The sequence below is a fragment of the Myotis nattereri genome (assembly GCF_964212035.1).
Source record: "Myotis nattereri genome assembly, chromosome: 1".
Taxonomy (NCBI): domain Eukaryota; kingdom Metazoa; phylum Chordata; class Mammalia; order Chiroptera; family Vespertilionidae; genus Myotis; species Myotis nattereri.
In genome coordinates this window covers 182,711,064-182,725,695 of record NC_138075.1, presented here as the reverse complement: position 1 = coordinate 182,725,695, position 14,632 = coordinate 182,711,064, and the positions used below count along the sequence as shown (strand labels likewise).

Genomic DNA, 14,632 nt, shown 5'->3' with positions numbered 1-14,632 from the left:
TTTTTTAAAATGCTGACACGCCGAGCTCAAGGTTCGCCATCACTGCTGTTATACATAATTATTAATAACGAACTACAACGTTCTCTAATGACTGATTACTATAATCGCGTTGCATTCACTTCCCTTACGCACCTTATGCACAGGCGCACCATTTCTCTCCACTAATTCTAGCAGCGAATATTTTAGCAGCTGACTGCCACGTCATTAGTCTTGGACTGACTTGTTTGGTGTGTGCAACAGGAAATATTTCACTTTCAGCGAACAAGAAAAATAGGTTTATTTGCATTACGCTTATTAATCTGTGCAGTTATTCAATGTCTGGTAAGTTAATGTTCAAGAGAAAATTAATTTTTATTAAAATGTTCTATTATTTTATGTTAACAATTACTCATTTATTTCAGCCCTTTGTATTTAGCATGTCTCTACTGAAATAAACCTACATTTCTATGAAAATTGAAGCTTTTGTTTTTTTTTGCAGCTCACATAAACTTAAACCTTGTTTATTTGGCCCAGGTTAGCCTTTGAGTTTGACATGCTTGACATACAAGAATCAACTAATGAAAGCATAAAAAGTGAAACAACAAATCGATGCTTCTCTCTCTTCCCCTTCCTCTCTAAAAAAACAAACAAAAAAACACACACACACAAAAAGATGCCCTTAGGAAAACTTCAATGGAATGGGAGCCCATTGAAGAGAAGTGAAACAAATAAAAAACTATTAATGTAGCAAAATTCTAACAGTAAAAATTCATGCTAAAGAAAAGGCAGGAGGAATTACAAATTATTAATAGTGATTGTCTCTGGGTGGTGAGACTATCAATAATGTTTTAAAAAGACTTTTCTGGCTTCTTCAAATTTTCTGTTGCAATGAATATTACTACTTTTATAGTAAGTAAATAAATAAGAAAAGCAAAACACATGAGTTGGAGGCACTCTATCAATAAACCAAAGTTCATAAAACATGACATTTTATAAAAATAGGATAAATTGACTTGAAAATTGCCAGAGTGGCAAAGAAGAAAGAGCACAGATTTCAGAGTCAAGACAGATCTGGGTTTGAATTTTAGCTCTGTCCTTTATTAGTTACTAAAATTAAACTCTATGAACTTTAGTGTCAATACTTATCAAATGTGAATAATTCCAGATAAGCTGCATTACTTTGTTCTGAAGGGAGAACAATCTATATATATATAACCCTAATATGCAAATAGACTGAATGGCGGAACAACCAAACAACCAGTTGCTATGACATGTGCTGACCACCAGGAGGGCGCATGCAGAACATGGTGGGTGTTGGCTACGGTGGGATGGTGGAGCAGATGAGTGGGGATGCCAGACCAAGGTGGGGCGCTGGTCACTGTCATCAGGGCGAGCCTCTGATGGTTACTGAAAATTCTTTGTTCCCGTGCACCACTGTCCCGCTAGGCGCTTACACCTGCTGCCAGCGCCGGCCCCGCTTGCGCCCGCTGCTGGCACCAGAGTTGCCACTCACACACGCTACCAGCGCCGGCCCCAATCGCTCTGCGCCATCAGCAGGTGTGAGCAGCAGCTGCCGGCCCTGATCACCTTTGAGGGCTTTTCCACTTCCCCCTCCTCCTGAGGAGCTATTGGGGCAGCAGCAGCTGCTCGCACCCAATCGCTCTGTGCCATCAGCAGGTGTGAGCAGGGCCAGCACTGTCAGGCAGTGGGAGCGGGGCTGCCAGCAGACAGAGTACCGGGACCGCGGTGGGAGGCTGGGCGGGGGCATGGAGGATGGGCTGAGACCCGCCCCTGTGCCCACCGCAGCCTCGCAGCCTAGAGTGCCTTTCAAGGTGCATGAATTCGTGCACTGGATCCCTAGTGTAATATAAGGTGTGTGTGCTCAACAAATGGTAACCAGTGTTGCTGTCTCTGCATATTTACTTCCATTCTTACTCAAGATCAAGAAAAATAATTGTGCATGTGCTCTGTAGTAATTACACATGAACAAACGATTCTATTTCTCAAGTGACAAATACATATATATTACCAGATGTTTCTTCTGTAGAGTTCAATCATCACATCCAAGGATATCTTAGCTGCAGTTGCATTGCTGTCTCTCAGCATGGTGTACATGAAATTCTGCAACACCTAAAGAAAAAGAGGAGAAAGAAGCCTTAATACACTGATGGTACAATCCTGCAACATGGAAAACAAAAGGATACTTACTACATTCACTTTATTGTTCTTGTGTTTTGCATTTATATTCTTGATATCAGTCACAATATGCGTGTATAAAGTCTGAGAAAAAGAAACAAAAACATATATATATTAACCAAAATTTCAAACTTTGTTTAATTTGGAGAAAAGTACAAATGTACAAGAGGATTTAATATTATCTACTTTACATTTTATCACAAAAGAGACCAAAGACAAAATAAAAAGCAACAGCTAAAATGCAAAAGGAAAACTGCCCTGAAAAGGTTAATCATGGAGTTACCATATCACTCAATAATTCCACTCTTAAGTAGTCAAAAAGTGAAAACAACCCAAATGTCCAATAACCTATGAATGTGGTATAATCATACAATGGAATAGTATTTGGCAACAAAAAAAAAATGAAGAAATACTAATATATGCTACAACATGGATAAACCTTGTAAACATTATGCTAAGAAGCCAGACACAAAAAGCTACATACTGTCTGATTCCATTTATATGAAATATCCAGAGTAGGCAAATCAAAAAGACCAAAAATATATGGGTGGTTGCCTAGGGATTGGGAGAGATGGGGGCATGGGGAATAATTGCTCATGGGAATGGGATTTCTTTTGAGGGTGATAAAAATGTTCTAAAATTGATTGTTGTGATACTTGCAAAATCTGTGAGTATACTAAAAACCACCGAATAGTCCATTTAAATGGATGAATTGTGTATGAATTATAGTTGCTCCGTTTTCTGAGCCCCTAACTCCATGCAAGATCATGTTGGCAAAACAAGTATCATTGGTGCCCAAAACATGCTCCTATAAACAACTTTTATCCCACAAGTTAGACCAAGAAGTACAATTGTTAACATCAAATGGTGGCAGTTTCTAAACCCTTTGAAAAAATTTATTAAGTTAATGAATGTGAACTTAAATTTTTTTTGCTTAAACTTTTTTATAAACCTTCAGCTTCTGATCTTACTTATGTAAGCAAATTCAAAGTCATAGGAAAACAGTAATAACAAAAAAAGTGAGTTTCTTGGGGGCTGAGGTTGGGGCAGTTATGGCTATGCGTGTTCAGTCCACGCTCTGATTTAGTCAGTATAGTGTAAAGGGCTTGGGTTCTGGAGCCAGACTGCCTGGGTTTATATTCCTGCTCCACCACTCAGAATCTGTGTGACTCTCGGCATGTTACTCTGTCTCAGCCTTTTCATCTATAAAATACTATTACTACTATCACTACTACTACTAATAAATCCTGTATCATTAACCGAGTAAACAAATAAATATCTAAAAAGCTCTGAGAATGGTACCTGACAAAAAGTAAGCATTCATTGCTTCTCGGCCTTTTGGCTAAGATCAAGTGTAGAAACAAAAAGTAAGCATTCAATAAATGTTTAGCTATTACCACCATATTGCATGCAAAAAATGGTCGATTTTTTTCCTATTAAAATTATTCTTAACTATATCCAATAATGTGAAGCATCAAGACTTCACTCTACAAGTTTTATGTTACTGCAAGGAAAAATGAGATATATGAAAAAAGCAATTTTGCTCTTTACCTTTCGCAGAAGCTTATCATGGCAACGCAGAAGTTCAAAGAACAGTTCTAGTAAACTTGATGGATTGATGAGATTCTTATTTCTCAGCAAGATCAAAGCTTTGCAAAATGTCTCAGGAAGGAAAAGAAAATATACTATAAGATAATGATAAAGTTAAGAAAATGGAGCATGTAAATCACAAAAGAGCCTATTAATCAGGCATCAGAACAGAGAGTCTCTGCCCTCATGGGCCTTACACACTGGGGGGTGTAGCAGAAGAGAGGACAGACAAAGAAGCATGAAGCACATAAACAGGAGTATCTCAGATAATAAATGTCACAAAGGAAGTAAAACAAGGTAATATATATAATTGATACATTGTGGCTACTTTACACAGGGAGGTCAGCATCTGACAAAACCCCAGTAATCAATGAATCCACAAAGATAAGAAAGGTGGGTTAACAACAATAACATCATACACTAAACTGGAATAATCAATCTGAATTTGTGACCTTACAAGGCATTCTTTTGAAGTATTGTTAGTACTACAACAAAAGTTGCAGTACTCTTGCTTACCACCAACTTTTATGAGTACCCTTATCACTCAAATTTTTCCTCTAATTCTCTTCTCCATTGGATGGAACAAATAATCCTTGGAAAATAACTAACTCTAAGTCTTGGGGCAGGACAAACAGTAAGAAAGGGTTTGGAACTATTTCTGCCAGAATGCAAGGATGCTTTAAAAAATCAGGGCTATTGCTGAAAGAAGAAGCTCCCACCGGACAGGTGGTGACAGTTTGAAGGTGGCCATCACAATAGCCAAGTAAAAAGAGGATCCATCAGTATGTTCTAAATGATTCTTCTAAAAAGGAATGCTAATTACACAGATTCAATCCCTTGTTTCTTAGCAAAGAAAAATTTTAATTAGTGTTTTAAAAACCTACTAGTCATCATAAAATACTATAAAGAAACATACACATACATTTGTTTATTTAATAACTAGAGGCCCGGTGCACAAATTCGTGCACTGATGGGGTCCAGCTGGCCCATCCCAATGGGGCTGGGGGGAGGGACCGCAGGCAGTTGGCCGGCCGGCCTTGCCCCCTGGTTGAACTCTCAGTCGAGGGGACAATTTGCATATTAGCCTTTTATTACATAGGATGCTTGCAGACCAGTTTGGTTTGGTACTATTAGCCACACAAAACTTAAAGAAAGAAAACCTAATTACTTGGACAGACACTGAGTCTCCATGCTCAAAATCTCAGGTCTGTACAACCCAGAGGAACTTGAAAAGCTCCATGACTTAAGTAAAAGGCTTCTGACTAATGGTTGGAGTTTGAAGCCTCCTGTGCTATCAGGTCCTATGACCCTGAGGGTTAACCAGTTGAAAACCCTAAACCTGCAATCTTGGTTTGTCTGAGATGACATTCTTTTTTGTTTGGACCTAATCAAATTAATAAAATCTTAGAGAAGTATAAACAGAGTTAAACATAGACTTAGCATTTTTACAAATTTTTGTATAAGATATCAATGTTTTGTAATCATAATATTTATGTAAGTTCTACTTGCTATAAAGGTGTTTGGAAAGCTGATGTATACAATTTTAAAATGCCTAAGGCTGAGTTCCCTAGAAGTAGAGCCCAATTCATTACAGTGGTTTGTCTAGAAGGGAAGTAGGGCAGTAAAATAAGGCAGAGAAAAGCTGAGCAAGGATGTGTCCCTGGCTGAGACTAGCTCTAGTCAAATCACAAGCCCTGAAGTACAAACTGCAACAGAGAGTGGGACCCACCTTGAGGGACAGGGTCAGGGTTTTTTATAGCACTGGGTTGGTCAGGTACCAACTGTGAGCTGCAAGGTCAACCTCTCAGGTACTAGGCCTCCCATTTAGCTGAGAACAATGCTCCAGAGAACGGGCAACTGGAGGCCATTAGGCCGGGGAAATGGATGCACTGGCTTGGTAAAGGGATCTTGGCCAGGACCCAATGTCAACCACGAGAGTAAGAATATTTAAATGTTCAAACTGGCTATTTAATGGATAAATTTATTAAATTAAGCATTATACAAGCCATAAGGTGAAATTAAAGTTCTTCAGGCATATGATATTTGAATGACTAGAAGGCATCACCTATTCAAGAGGGAAAAGAACATCCTGGGAGGGTTAGCATGCTGAAAGATCAGAAAGAAGAGTATAATTGAAAAGACAATGAGATTATACACTCACACACACATGCACATACAGGCAGGAAGCAGATCATGTAAGAACTTACAGGCTACGATAATGCATTTGAGTTTTATCTATAATAATCTATAATAATAAAAGCATAATATGCTAATTAGACTGGACATCCTTCTGGACAGCCTTCCTTCCAGACAAAACCGAAGCGGATGGGGGCTGAGGCAGAGGCGGCAGAGGCCCCCCTGGCGGAGGCAGGCACAGAGGCCACCGGCTGTGGTGGCAGTGGCGGGCGGGGGTTAGGGCCAAGGCCCTTGCATGAATTTTGTGCATCGGGCATCTAATTCTAAGTTTAAATAAGAAGCCACAGAAGGATTTTAAGGGGTGACACATTTTGTTACACAATTTAGAAAGATGTTTAGCCGAGAGGTTATTTTCATTTAAACACATAAGAATACACATGAACACAGCACAAGTTATCAATCCAAATACTGGCTCTACCATTCGAAGATCTGGATCCAAGACAGTGTGATTGTAGGAAAGAAGATCTTTCAACTCTTGAGGAAAGTTACTTAAATGTTCCGGGTAGCAGTGGCCAATCTGTAACAAAACAAAGACTCTTCTGAAGTCTGTCTTTCTCTCCTATGATTCATGTGCATATATTTCGGATTTTCTGCAAAATTCTGCAAAAGGGGAATAAAGGCTATTTCATAGAGGTAGATGGTTCCAAACCATATCTTTTTCTTCTACAGGTAAATTTCTCTGACTCCTTTCATATTTCCTCTTAGTCTTATTAAAATATGTGTGACATGATTTAGAATCTGATTTTATAATGAATTTGAAGAAAACAAACAGTCTGAAAGTTTGCTCTGATGGTTCTGTGAAAAGCTCTAGCAAAATCTTCCAACTCACCACACAGAGAAAGTAAATTTGCAAAGAGGGAAAACTGCCTGGTCGTGCTGGCTCAATGGTTGAGCCTCGACCTATGAACCAGAAGATCACCATTCGATTTCCAGTCAGGGCACATGCCCAGGTTGTGGGACTGATCCCCCATGTAGGGTGTGTGGGAGGCAGCTGATCAATGATTTTCTCTCATCATTGATACTTTTCTCTCTCTTCCTCAGCCCTTCCTCTCTGAAATCAATAAAAATATATATTAAAAAAATAAAAATTAAAAAAATAATAAAAACATTTTTTTTAAAAGGGGGAAAAATTTTTTTTAAATGAAGCTTTCATTCCTGAATGGAATGAGGTTGGATATTACTGGAAAAACATTCTGCAAACTATGTGCAATAACTGGTCTTTGTTTTACACAGAAATTATCTTCTTACCTGTGCCATAAACATCACCAGCTCTGCCAGTTCTTTGCTGGGTTTATTTGGTTGTAATCGGAAAATCTCCACATTGGATTTGTAGTGATTATACTGCTGTAGAAACTGTAGAAAAATAAAATTTAAGTTGGCCACCTTTTATTATATGACTTGCTCAGTATATTTAAGTCTTGGTTAGTGACATGGAGAAAATGATGTGGCAAAAGTATGCAGAAACTCTTTCCTTACCTGCACTTCCAAAAATAAGTGTTGGAAACTATGTACATCACAGTAATCTAAAGATCCTTTCCTTTATCGTTAGAAATTTAGGTGGTGTGGTGTAAAGAACAGTAAAGCCAAGCATCAAAAACTCAGGTTCTGGCCCTATTCTGACATTTACTATCTAAATGACTCTTACTACATAGTCTGCGCATACAGAGCACTTATATCAGCAGAAAAACACCATGTCAGAAAATGTAAATTATGTTTTTCTTATGTACATGAAGCACTCCAGTCAAAATTCCCTTCTTCTTTTAAATACCGATTTAGATTCTACCCTGGAGTTATAGATAGGATGTATTAACAGCCAAAAACAACAGACACAGAAATAATGATAATAGCTTCCATTTGTTCATCACTTGCTATATGCCAAGCTCACTGTGTCCATTATCTCATTTAATTATGTTTAATCTTAACAACTTAAGAATGTTGAAACACCAGACATCAATTAGTTCCATGTATCTATTCTTCATCCATAGACCACAGCTTTGAGTGTGTGTGTACCAGAGAGTGAGAGAGTAAGAGACAGACAGACACTAGGAGAATGAATATTTCTTAATACTGCAAGCCCTAAACGGTTAGTGACCTCCAAATCCATATATCCAATTAACTGTCTGATGTCTCTGTTTGGATGTCTACCAGACATTTTAAACTTAGCATGGTTAAAAAACATAACTCTTGATTTCCCCAACAAAACTGGTAGGCCTTCAGCTTTCTCCAAGAATAGGACTTCAGATAGCATGCAGCCCCTACATGCTTCAGGTAAGACCCCATCTCCTCTTGACTCCCTACTGCCATTGGCAAGAGTGAGGAGAGCACCCCAGAACTCAGTGTGCTTCCAGCAAGATTCTTTTCCCACTTCTTCTTCCCCAATCCCACCCCAGCCCAGCCACCACTATCAAGGCATATTCATATACAAATTTACTTTCTTCATAGTCCTTACCACTCACTGTATGTCTACCATCTAGAACAAAAGTCCAAGAAGAAGACTCTCAGATCTGTCTTATTGATCACTGTATCCCCAGTGCCTAGAACTGTACTGACACACAGTAGGTATAGTATGTGTGGATTTGCATATGCATTCACCAAGTGAATGAAAGAGCAATTCTCTGAAGTAAGAATTATGTCTTTCTTACATATTAAAAAGGCTCAGTGATTAATGCTTCCAACTAACACAACTGGTCAACAGCAGGGTCAGGATTAGTTAGCTGTGAAAACAATGTCCTTAAACACAGCACTGTACAGCTACAACTATTACTTTGTCAATGGTTGTGTACACAGCTTTACACATCGTTAGCGTCTCACCTATTACTTAATTTCTTGTATTTGTTTCTTACTCTTTATTTTCCTTGGAAAGGCTTTCTACACTGGTGACCTAAACCACTGGAACTGCTATTTGGTAAAAAGCGTTCAATTAAACATTTCTAAGTGAAAAGCTGGGGCAGGAGGAAAATGAGAAGGGCAAAAGATGAGTAACTGTTAGCCATTGAACAAACCACCATCTAGTGAGGAAGCAGCACAAACAATGGCAGCAGATGCTTAGCAGATCTCTCATTAACGCCCGCAGAAAACGGGTGCCTGAGGAACACAACTGCCAAATTAATACAGTACCAAAATCACCACTTTCATTTTGTCGCTTCTTGGCTCAAACACCCTTATTGTTCACAATTTGTATGAAATCAGCATACAAAGTCCCTCGCAATCTGAACCTAACCTAATTTTTAACCTCATCTTTCCCCGAAGCAAATTCTGACGTCCAGGTCATGCCCGCTTCCGATGCGACTGAATCCTGATTTCACAAACTAGACTAAGCCCCTGTCTATCCCTTATACGTGAGGATTCGCCTCCTTCCTGACACAACCCACCGCAGAGCGCGGGGCAAACAGACGTCGGTCGCACGCATCCTGAGAAACGACACGTCAAGTGTTACCAATGAATTCAAGTTAGGAGTTTCTGAAAAGACAAGGCAGAGGAACCTACATGGAAGTTGGAGGCTGGAAGCGCGCCATCTGTCTCCCTAAAGCAAAATGCGGTATTTAAAGGTCTACGGAGCAGGTAGAAAAATCCGAAGGGACAGAGTTCCAAGGGGTGGACCACGCGCCTTAAGGCATGTCCCTTTCCCAGCCCCTTCTCCCTTCCCGACAGACCCCAGAACCTAACGGTAGCACACGCGGCCAGCCAGGATCCCCAACTCCACTCCACGCCTCCCCAACCCCACTCGTGTCAACCAGGCGCGCCTCGGCCTCTAGCGTCGCCGCGGCGCAGTCCCACCTCCTCCACGTAGGCCGGCGGGTCCCGCTTGATCAGGTTCTGTAACTGCGGCAGGTTGCTGGGCAGTTTGTTGTTGTTTCTGCTGGACATTTTGGCTGCTGACGAACTCCACGGCGGGCAGTTTTGAAGAAAGAAAGAAAAAAAAACAAAACACCCTACACCGATGGCAATTACCACCCGTCCCAGATCCTGCCGGGAATCGTGCAGCACAGTAGGACCGGAAGCAGCACGTGGGACGCGCAGCCAGGAGCTAGACTACGGGAGCCTCCGAGGGTCAAATTACCTTCACGGCCTTCACGCTCTGCGGTGGCTTTTGCGACACTTTTATTCCTCGGCCAACCGCTGCTACTATCAATCGTTTCTGAGACATTATGAAACGCAGTTTTGTTTTGTTTTTCCACACACGTTAATTTATTTCATCGTCCCGACACACTCTTGGGAAACAGATGAGGATTATTAGTTTGTTTGGTGTTTTAATCCCACAGCCTAAAGTTAGAAGCTAAAAATACCCATGGGGAGTAGATAGCACTAGCTTATTTTTATAAAGGGGCATAAAAGAGCAACGAGAGGCGTAAATTGGGGCGGGGTGGGGGGGGGCGGTATAATTTTAATACGATTTTGTTTTGTTTGGCGTTGTTTCATCTCAACGTGACCCAGGTAAGGGAAAAGGGTGTGGACTGGATAAAAAGTTGTATATTGATTACTTTAAAATGAAAATGAATTTGTACTGAAATGTCAACCACTGTTAGAACATTTGTCAGTACTCCTCAGCCAGGGCTTTAAATTCAGATCCCAGCAATCCCAAGAGAATACATTTATACAATCTCACAGTGCAAAAATAAGTATACAGAGAATGGATGTATGCGATAGGGTGCTGTTAATACAATACAATTGATCACTCACCCTATGCCAGACACTGTTTCCAGCATTTCAAGTGTACCAACTCATTTAATCCTCAGAATAGCCCTCTAAAGAAGGTTCTATGATTATCTTCACTTTATAGATGAGGAAACAGCCTCAGACAAGTTAACTGCCCAAAGTCAGCTGGTGAGGAAGCTGGGATTTCAATCCAGGCAGTCAAGATTGTAACTAGATAAGAAAGAAACAATGTAGCCTGACAGCTGTCACCTGGTAATAAATTCGGCATTAATAGAGAACTTGGTGTTCTCTTGCTTAAAATAAGCAATTTCACAGAACACCAACTTATCAAGGTCATCTGTGACTGAGCCAAAACCACAAACTCTAATCACATCTGAGCACACACAGAATCAAGAACGCTGTGCAAACTAGGATTAGTTTTTCAGTTGCATTTGGAGAATGGCTTCTAGTTATTAATCACTGAATTGAGTATTGTGTAGTTAAGAAATGTATGCAATCCATATTTTATTTGCAAAACCATTCATAGATTTAATTTAAAATTCCTGTCAAAATTATAAGCTTATGTACTATGCATATTCATCCTGAGTCCCCAAAATGTGACTTGTGAATAAAATACTCAGGCTATGTCACAGCTTTTAGTCACAATCCATATGTCAGGCACTAAGGTAGGTGCTAGGAATACAAAAATAAATAAAACATGGGCATTTGCCCTCAAGAAAGTCACAGATTAATAAGGGAGATGAATAGATAAATACATTTAAAGTGAATAAACGTGTTTTTATAATAGCTCAGTGGAAGCATTAGAAAGGACAAACAGCCGAGGAATCAGAATGTCTCACAGTTTTTGGTAGTATTTGATTGAAATCCCGAAAGATGAGTTGTTCTGCAGGAGGGGAAGGAAGGCTTTCTAAATAAAGAAAATAGCCTGTAGAAAGGTACAAAGACTTGAAAAAGTCTAGTGCAGTGGTTCTCAACCTGTGGGTCGCGACCCCTTTGGCGGTCAAACGACCCTTTCACAGGGTCGCCTAAGACCATCCTGCATATCAGATATTTACATTACAATTCATAACAGTAGCAACATTACAGTTATGAAGTAGCAACGAAAATAATTTCATGGTTGGGTCACATGAGGAACTGTATTTAAAGGGCCAGAAGGTTGAGAACCACTGTTGTAGTGGCTTTAAGGGACAACCAGAAATTTGGTGCGACTAAAAGTTGGAAAGGGAGTGTGCAGCAGAAAAGATGAGGAAATTGAGTTGGGTGAGGTTATGCATGTGGGTGATGAAAGGCTTTACCTGCTAATCTAAGGAGCCCATTTTACCCCAAAACACCATGAAAGCAGGATTTTTTTTCTTTTTGATAGATGAAAAAATTAAGGCTGAGAGTGGCTGAATACAGTCAGCCTCCCATATTCATGGGTTCCTTATCCTTGGATTCAACCAACCAAAGGTGAAAAATACTTGAAAAAAAAAAATGTTGCATTGTTGTTGATATGCACTGTGTAGCTAACTACATATGATGGTTCCATCTGTAGTGACATGTACAGACTTTTTTCTTGTCATCATTCCCTAAGCAATGCTATATAACAATTTACATGGTATTAGTTATTATGAATACTAAAGAGATGATTTAAAGTATACAGGAGGATGTGTGTAGGTTATATGCAAATACTATGCCAGTCCCCTACAGATACCGAGGGACAAATGTATGTATTTAGAGTGACTAACTGAATATGCATTTTTAAAATTATAAGTAATGGTTATATTATGTGTAATGTGATATTTTTAATGTATATTAGCCAGACCAATGCCATATTCATTTCTATATTTAGTCTTGAGTGGGCAAAGGAAATTTCTATCTTTTTCTGATCCACAAATTATTTTTAAACTGAAGTAAATTATTCTAGAAAAGAAAATATCCTTTGCACAGGAGACCCTATTATAATTGTAAATTCTGAATTCAAATGGATTAAAAATTTATTTATTGAAGGAGCCTAGACGAGAGGGATTGTTTTTTGCTGTTACAGAAAAACCGGAGAAGAACCAAGCAATGCTTAGAGAGATGGAGTTACATTTTTTATACGCGGGCCCAGAGGAAAATGTCTCTCAAAATCTGGGTGTCTTCACACACGAAGTTTCTCATATTTATACGATCTTACCCTCTTTGTCTCCCAAATATGGGTTTTTTCCGGTTCCCTTTGCAAGTTCTTTTTTTTTTTTTACTTGAATTCTTTTTTTTCCTATTAATTAAATCTTTATTGTTCAGATTATTACATTTGTTCCTCTTTTTTCCCCCCATAACTCCCCTCCACCCAGTTCCCACCCCACCCTCCTCCCTCACTCCCCACCTACTGTCCTCATCCATAGGTGCATGATTTTTGTCCAGTCTCTCCCCGCATCCCCCTCATCCCTTTCCCCCCCCCCCAAGAATAGTCAGTCCACTCCCTTTCTATGCCCCAGATTCTATTATAATCACCAGTTCATTCTGTTCATCAGATTATTCACTTGATTTTCAGATTCACTTGTTGATAGATGTGTATTTGTTGTTCATAATTTGTATCTTTACCTTTTTCATCTTCTTCCTCTTCTTAAAGGATACCTTTCAGCATTTCATATAATACTGGTTTGGTGGTGATGAACTCCTTTAGCTTTTTCTTATCTCTGAAGCTCTTTATCTGACCTTCAATTCTGAATGATAGCTTTGCTGGGTAAAGTAATCTTGGTTGTAGGTTCTTGGCATTCATCACTTTGAATATTTCTTGCCACTCCCTTCTGGCCTGCAAAGTTTCTGTTGAGAAGTCAGCTGACAGTCGGATGGGTACTCCCTTGTAGGTAACTGACTGTCTTTCTCTTGCTGCTTTTAAGATTCTCTCTTTGTCTTTTGCTCTTGGCATTTTAATTATGATGTGTCTTGGTGTGGTCCTCTTTGGATTCCTTTTGTTTGGGGTTCTCTGCGCTTCCTGGACTTGTAAGTCCATTTCTTTCACCAGGTGGGGGAAGTTTTCTGTCATTATTTCTTCAAATAGGTTTTTGATATCTTGCTCTCTCTCTTCTTCTGGCACCCCTATAATTCGGATGTTGGTACACTTGAAGCTGTCCCAGAGGCTCCTTACACTATCTTCGTATTTTTGGATTCTCTTTTTCATTTTGCTTTTCCGGTTGGGTGTTTTTTGCTTCTTCGTATTTCAAATCGTTGACTTGATTCTTGTGATCCTCTAGTCTGCTGTTGGGAGTCTGTATAATATTCTTTATTTCAGTCAGTGTATGCTTAATTTCTAGTTGGTCCTTTATCCCAACCTCGAGGGTCTCATTAGATTTCTTGTAGGTCTCATTAAGTTTATCGGCAGTTTCTAGAAAATTCTTGAAAAACCTTAAAAGTGTGGTTTTGAACTCTATATCCAGTAGTTTGCTTTCCTCCATTTCTGTCATTTGTGTCCTTTTTCTTTGTCTCCGCATTTTTTATGCTTCCCTGTGTTGATAAAGTGGTTTTCTGTGCTAAGTGTCCTCTAGGGCCCAGTGGCTCAGCCTCCCCAGTTACCTGAGGAGGACACTCTTGGTGCACCCCCTTGTGGTCTTTGTGCACAGTCTTGTTGTAGTTAAGCCTTGATTGTTGTAGGTATCACTGGGAGGAATTGACCTCCAGGCCACTTGGCTGTGAGAATCAGCTGTGTCTGCAGTGGGAGAACTTCTGTGCTGGAGACACCCCTCCGGGGCAAGACTTGCTTCAATGGGGCTCCCCTTTGCAAGTTCTTAAAGGGCCCTATGTGCTGGGGCTTTGAGACCTCGACCAAAGGCGTGGCCTGGTGCCAGCACTGATAACTTCGTCTGGAGAAGGTTTAATGGCCTCTCTGAAATGGGAGTAGTCTTATTTTCCTTATTATTTAAGCCAGCAAGCATCTACAGAAGCCAGAAATAGCAGGGTTAAAATTTCAAACAGCAGTTTTTATATAAGATGGATGCTTCATTGCCTTTCTGCATTCAATTATGAGTTTAACGAGGATTTTGTTTTGTTCACT

The 14,632-nt window shown here is 39.8% G+C and overlaps 1 protein-coding gene across 1 annotated transcript in view; it reads right to left on the bottom strand.

The window, feature by feature from the left end:
• SDAD1 (SDA1 domain containing 1) overlaps window positions 1-10,172 on the bottom strand; it is a 31,970-nt gene extending 21,798 nt beyond the window's left edge. Inside the window, exons 1-6 of the mRNA XM_081089662.1 lie at window positions 9,739-10,172; window positions 7,210-7,314; window positions 6,380-6,478; window positions 3,727-3,837; window positions 2,188-2,259; window positions 2,009-2,109 (exon numbers count right to left, since the gene is read on the bottom strand). Coding sequence (XP_080945788.1) covers window positions 2,009-2,109; window positions 2,188-2,259; window positions 3,727-3,837; window positions 6,380-6,478; window positions 7,210-7,314; window positions 9,739-9,828 — 578 coding nt within the window. The 5' untranslated portion in view covers window positions 9,829-10,172. The remainder of the gene's footprint in view (window positions 1-2,008; window positions 2,110-2,187; window positions 2,260-3,726; window positions 3,838-6,379; window positions 6,479-7,209; window positions 7,315-9,738) is intronic.
• Window positions 10,173-14,632: the final 4,460 nt, after the last annotated feature.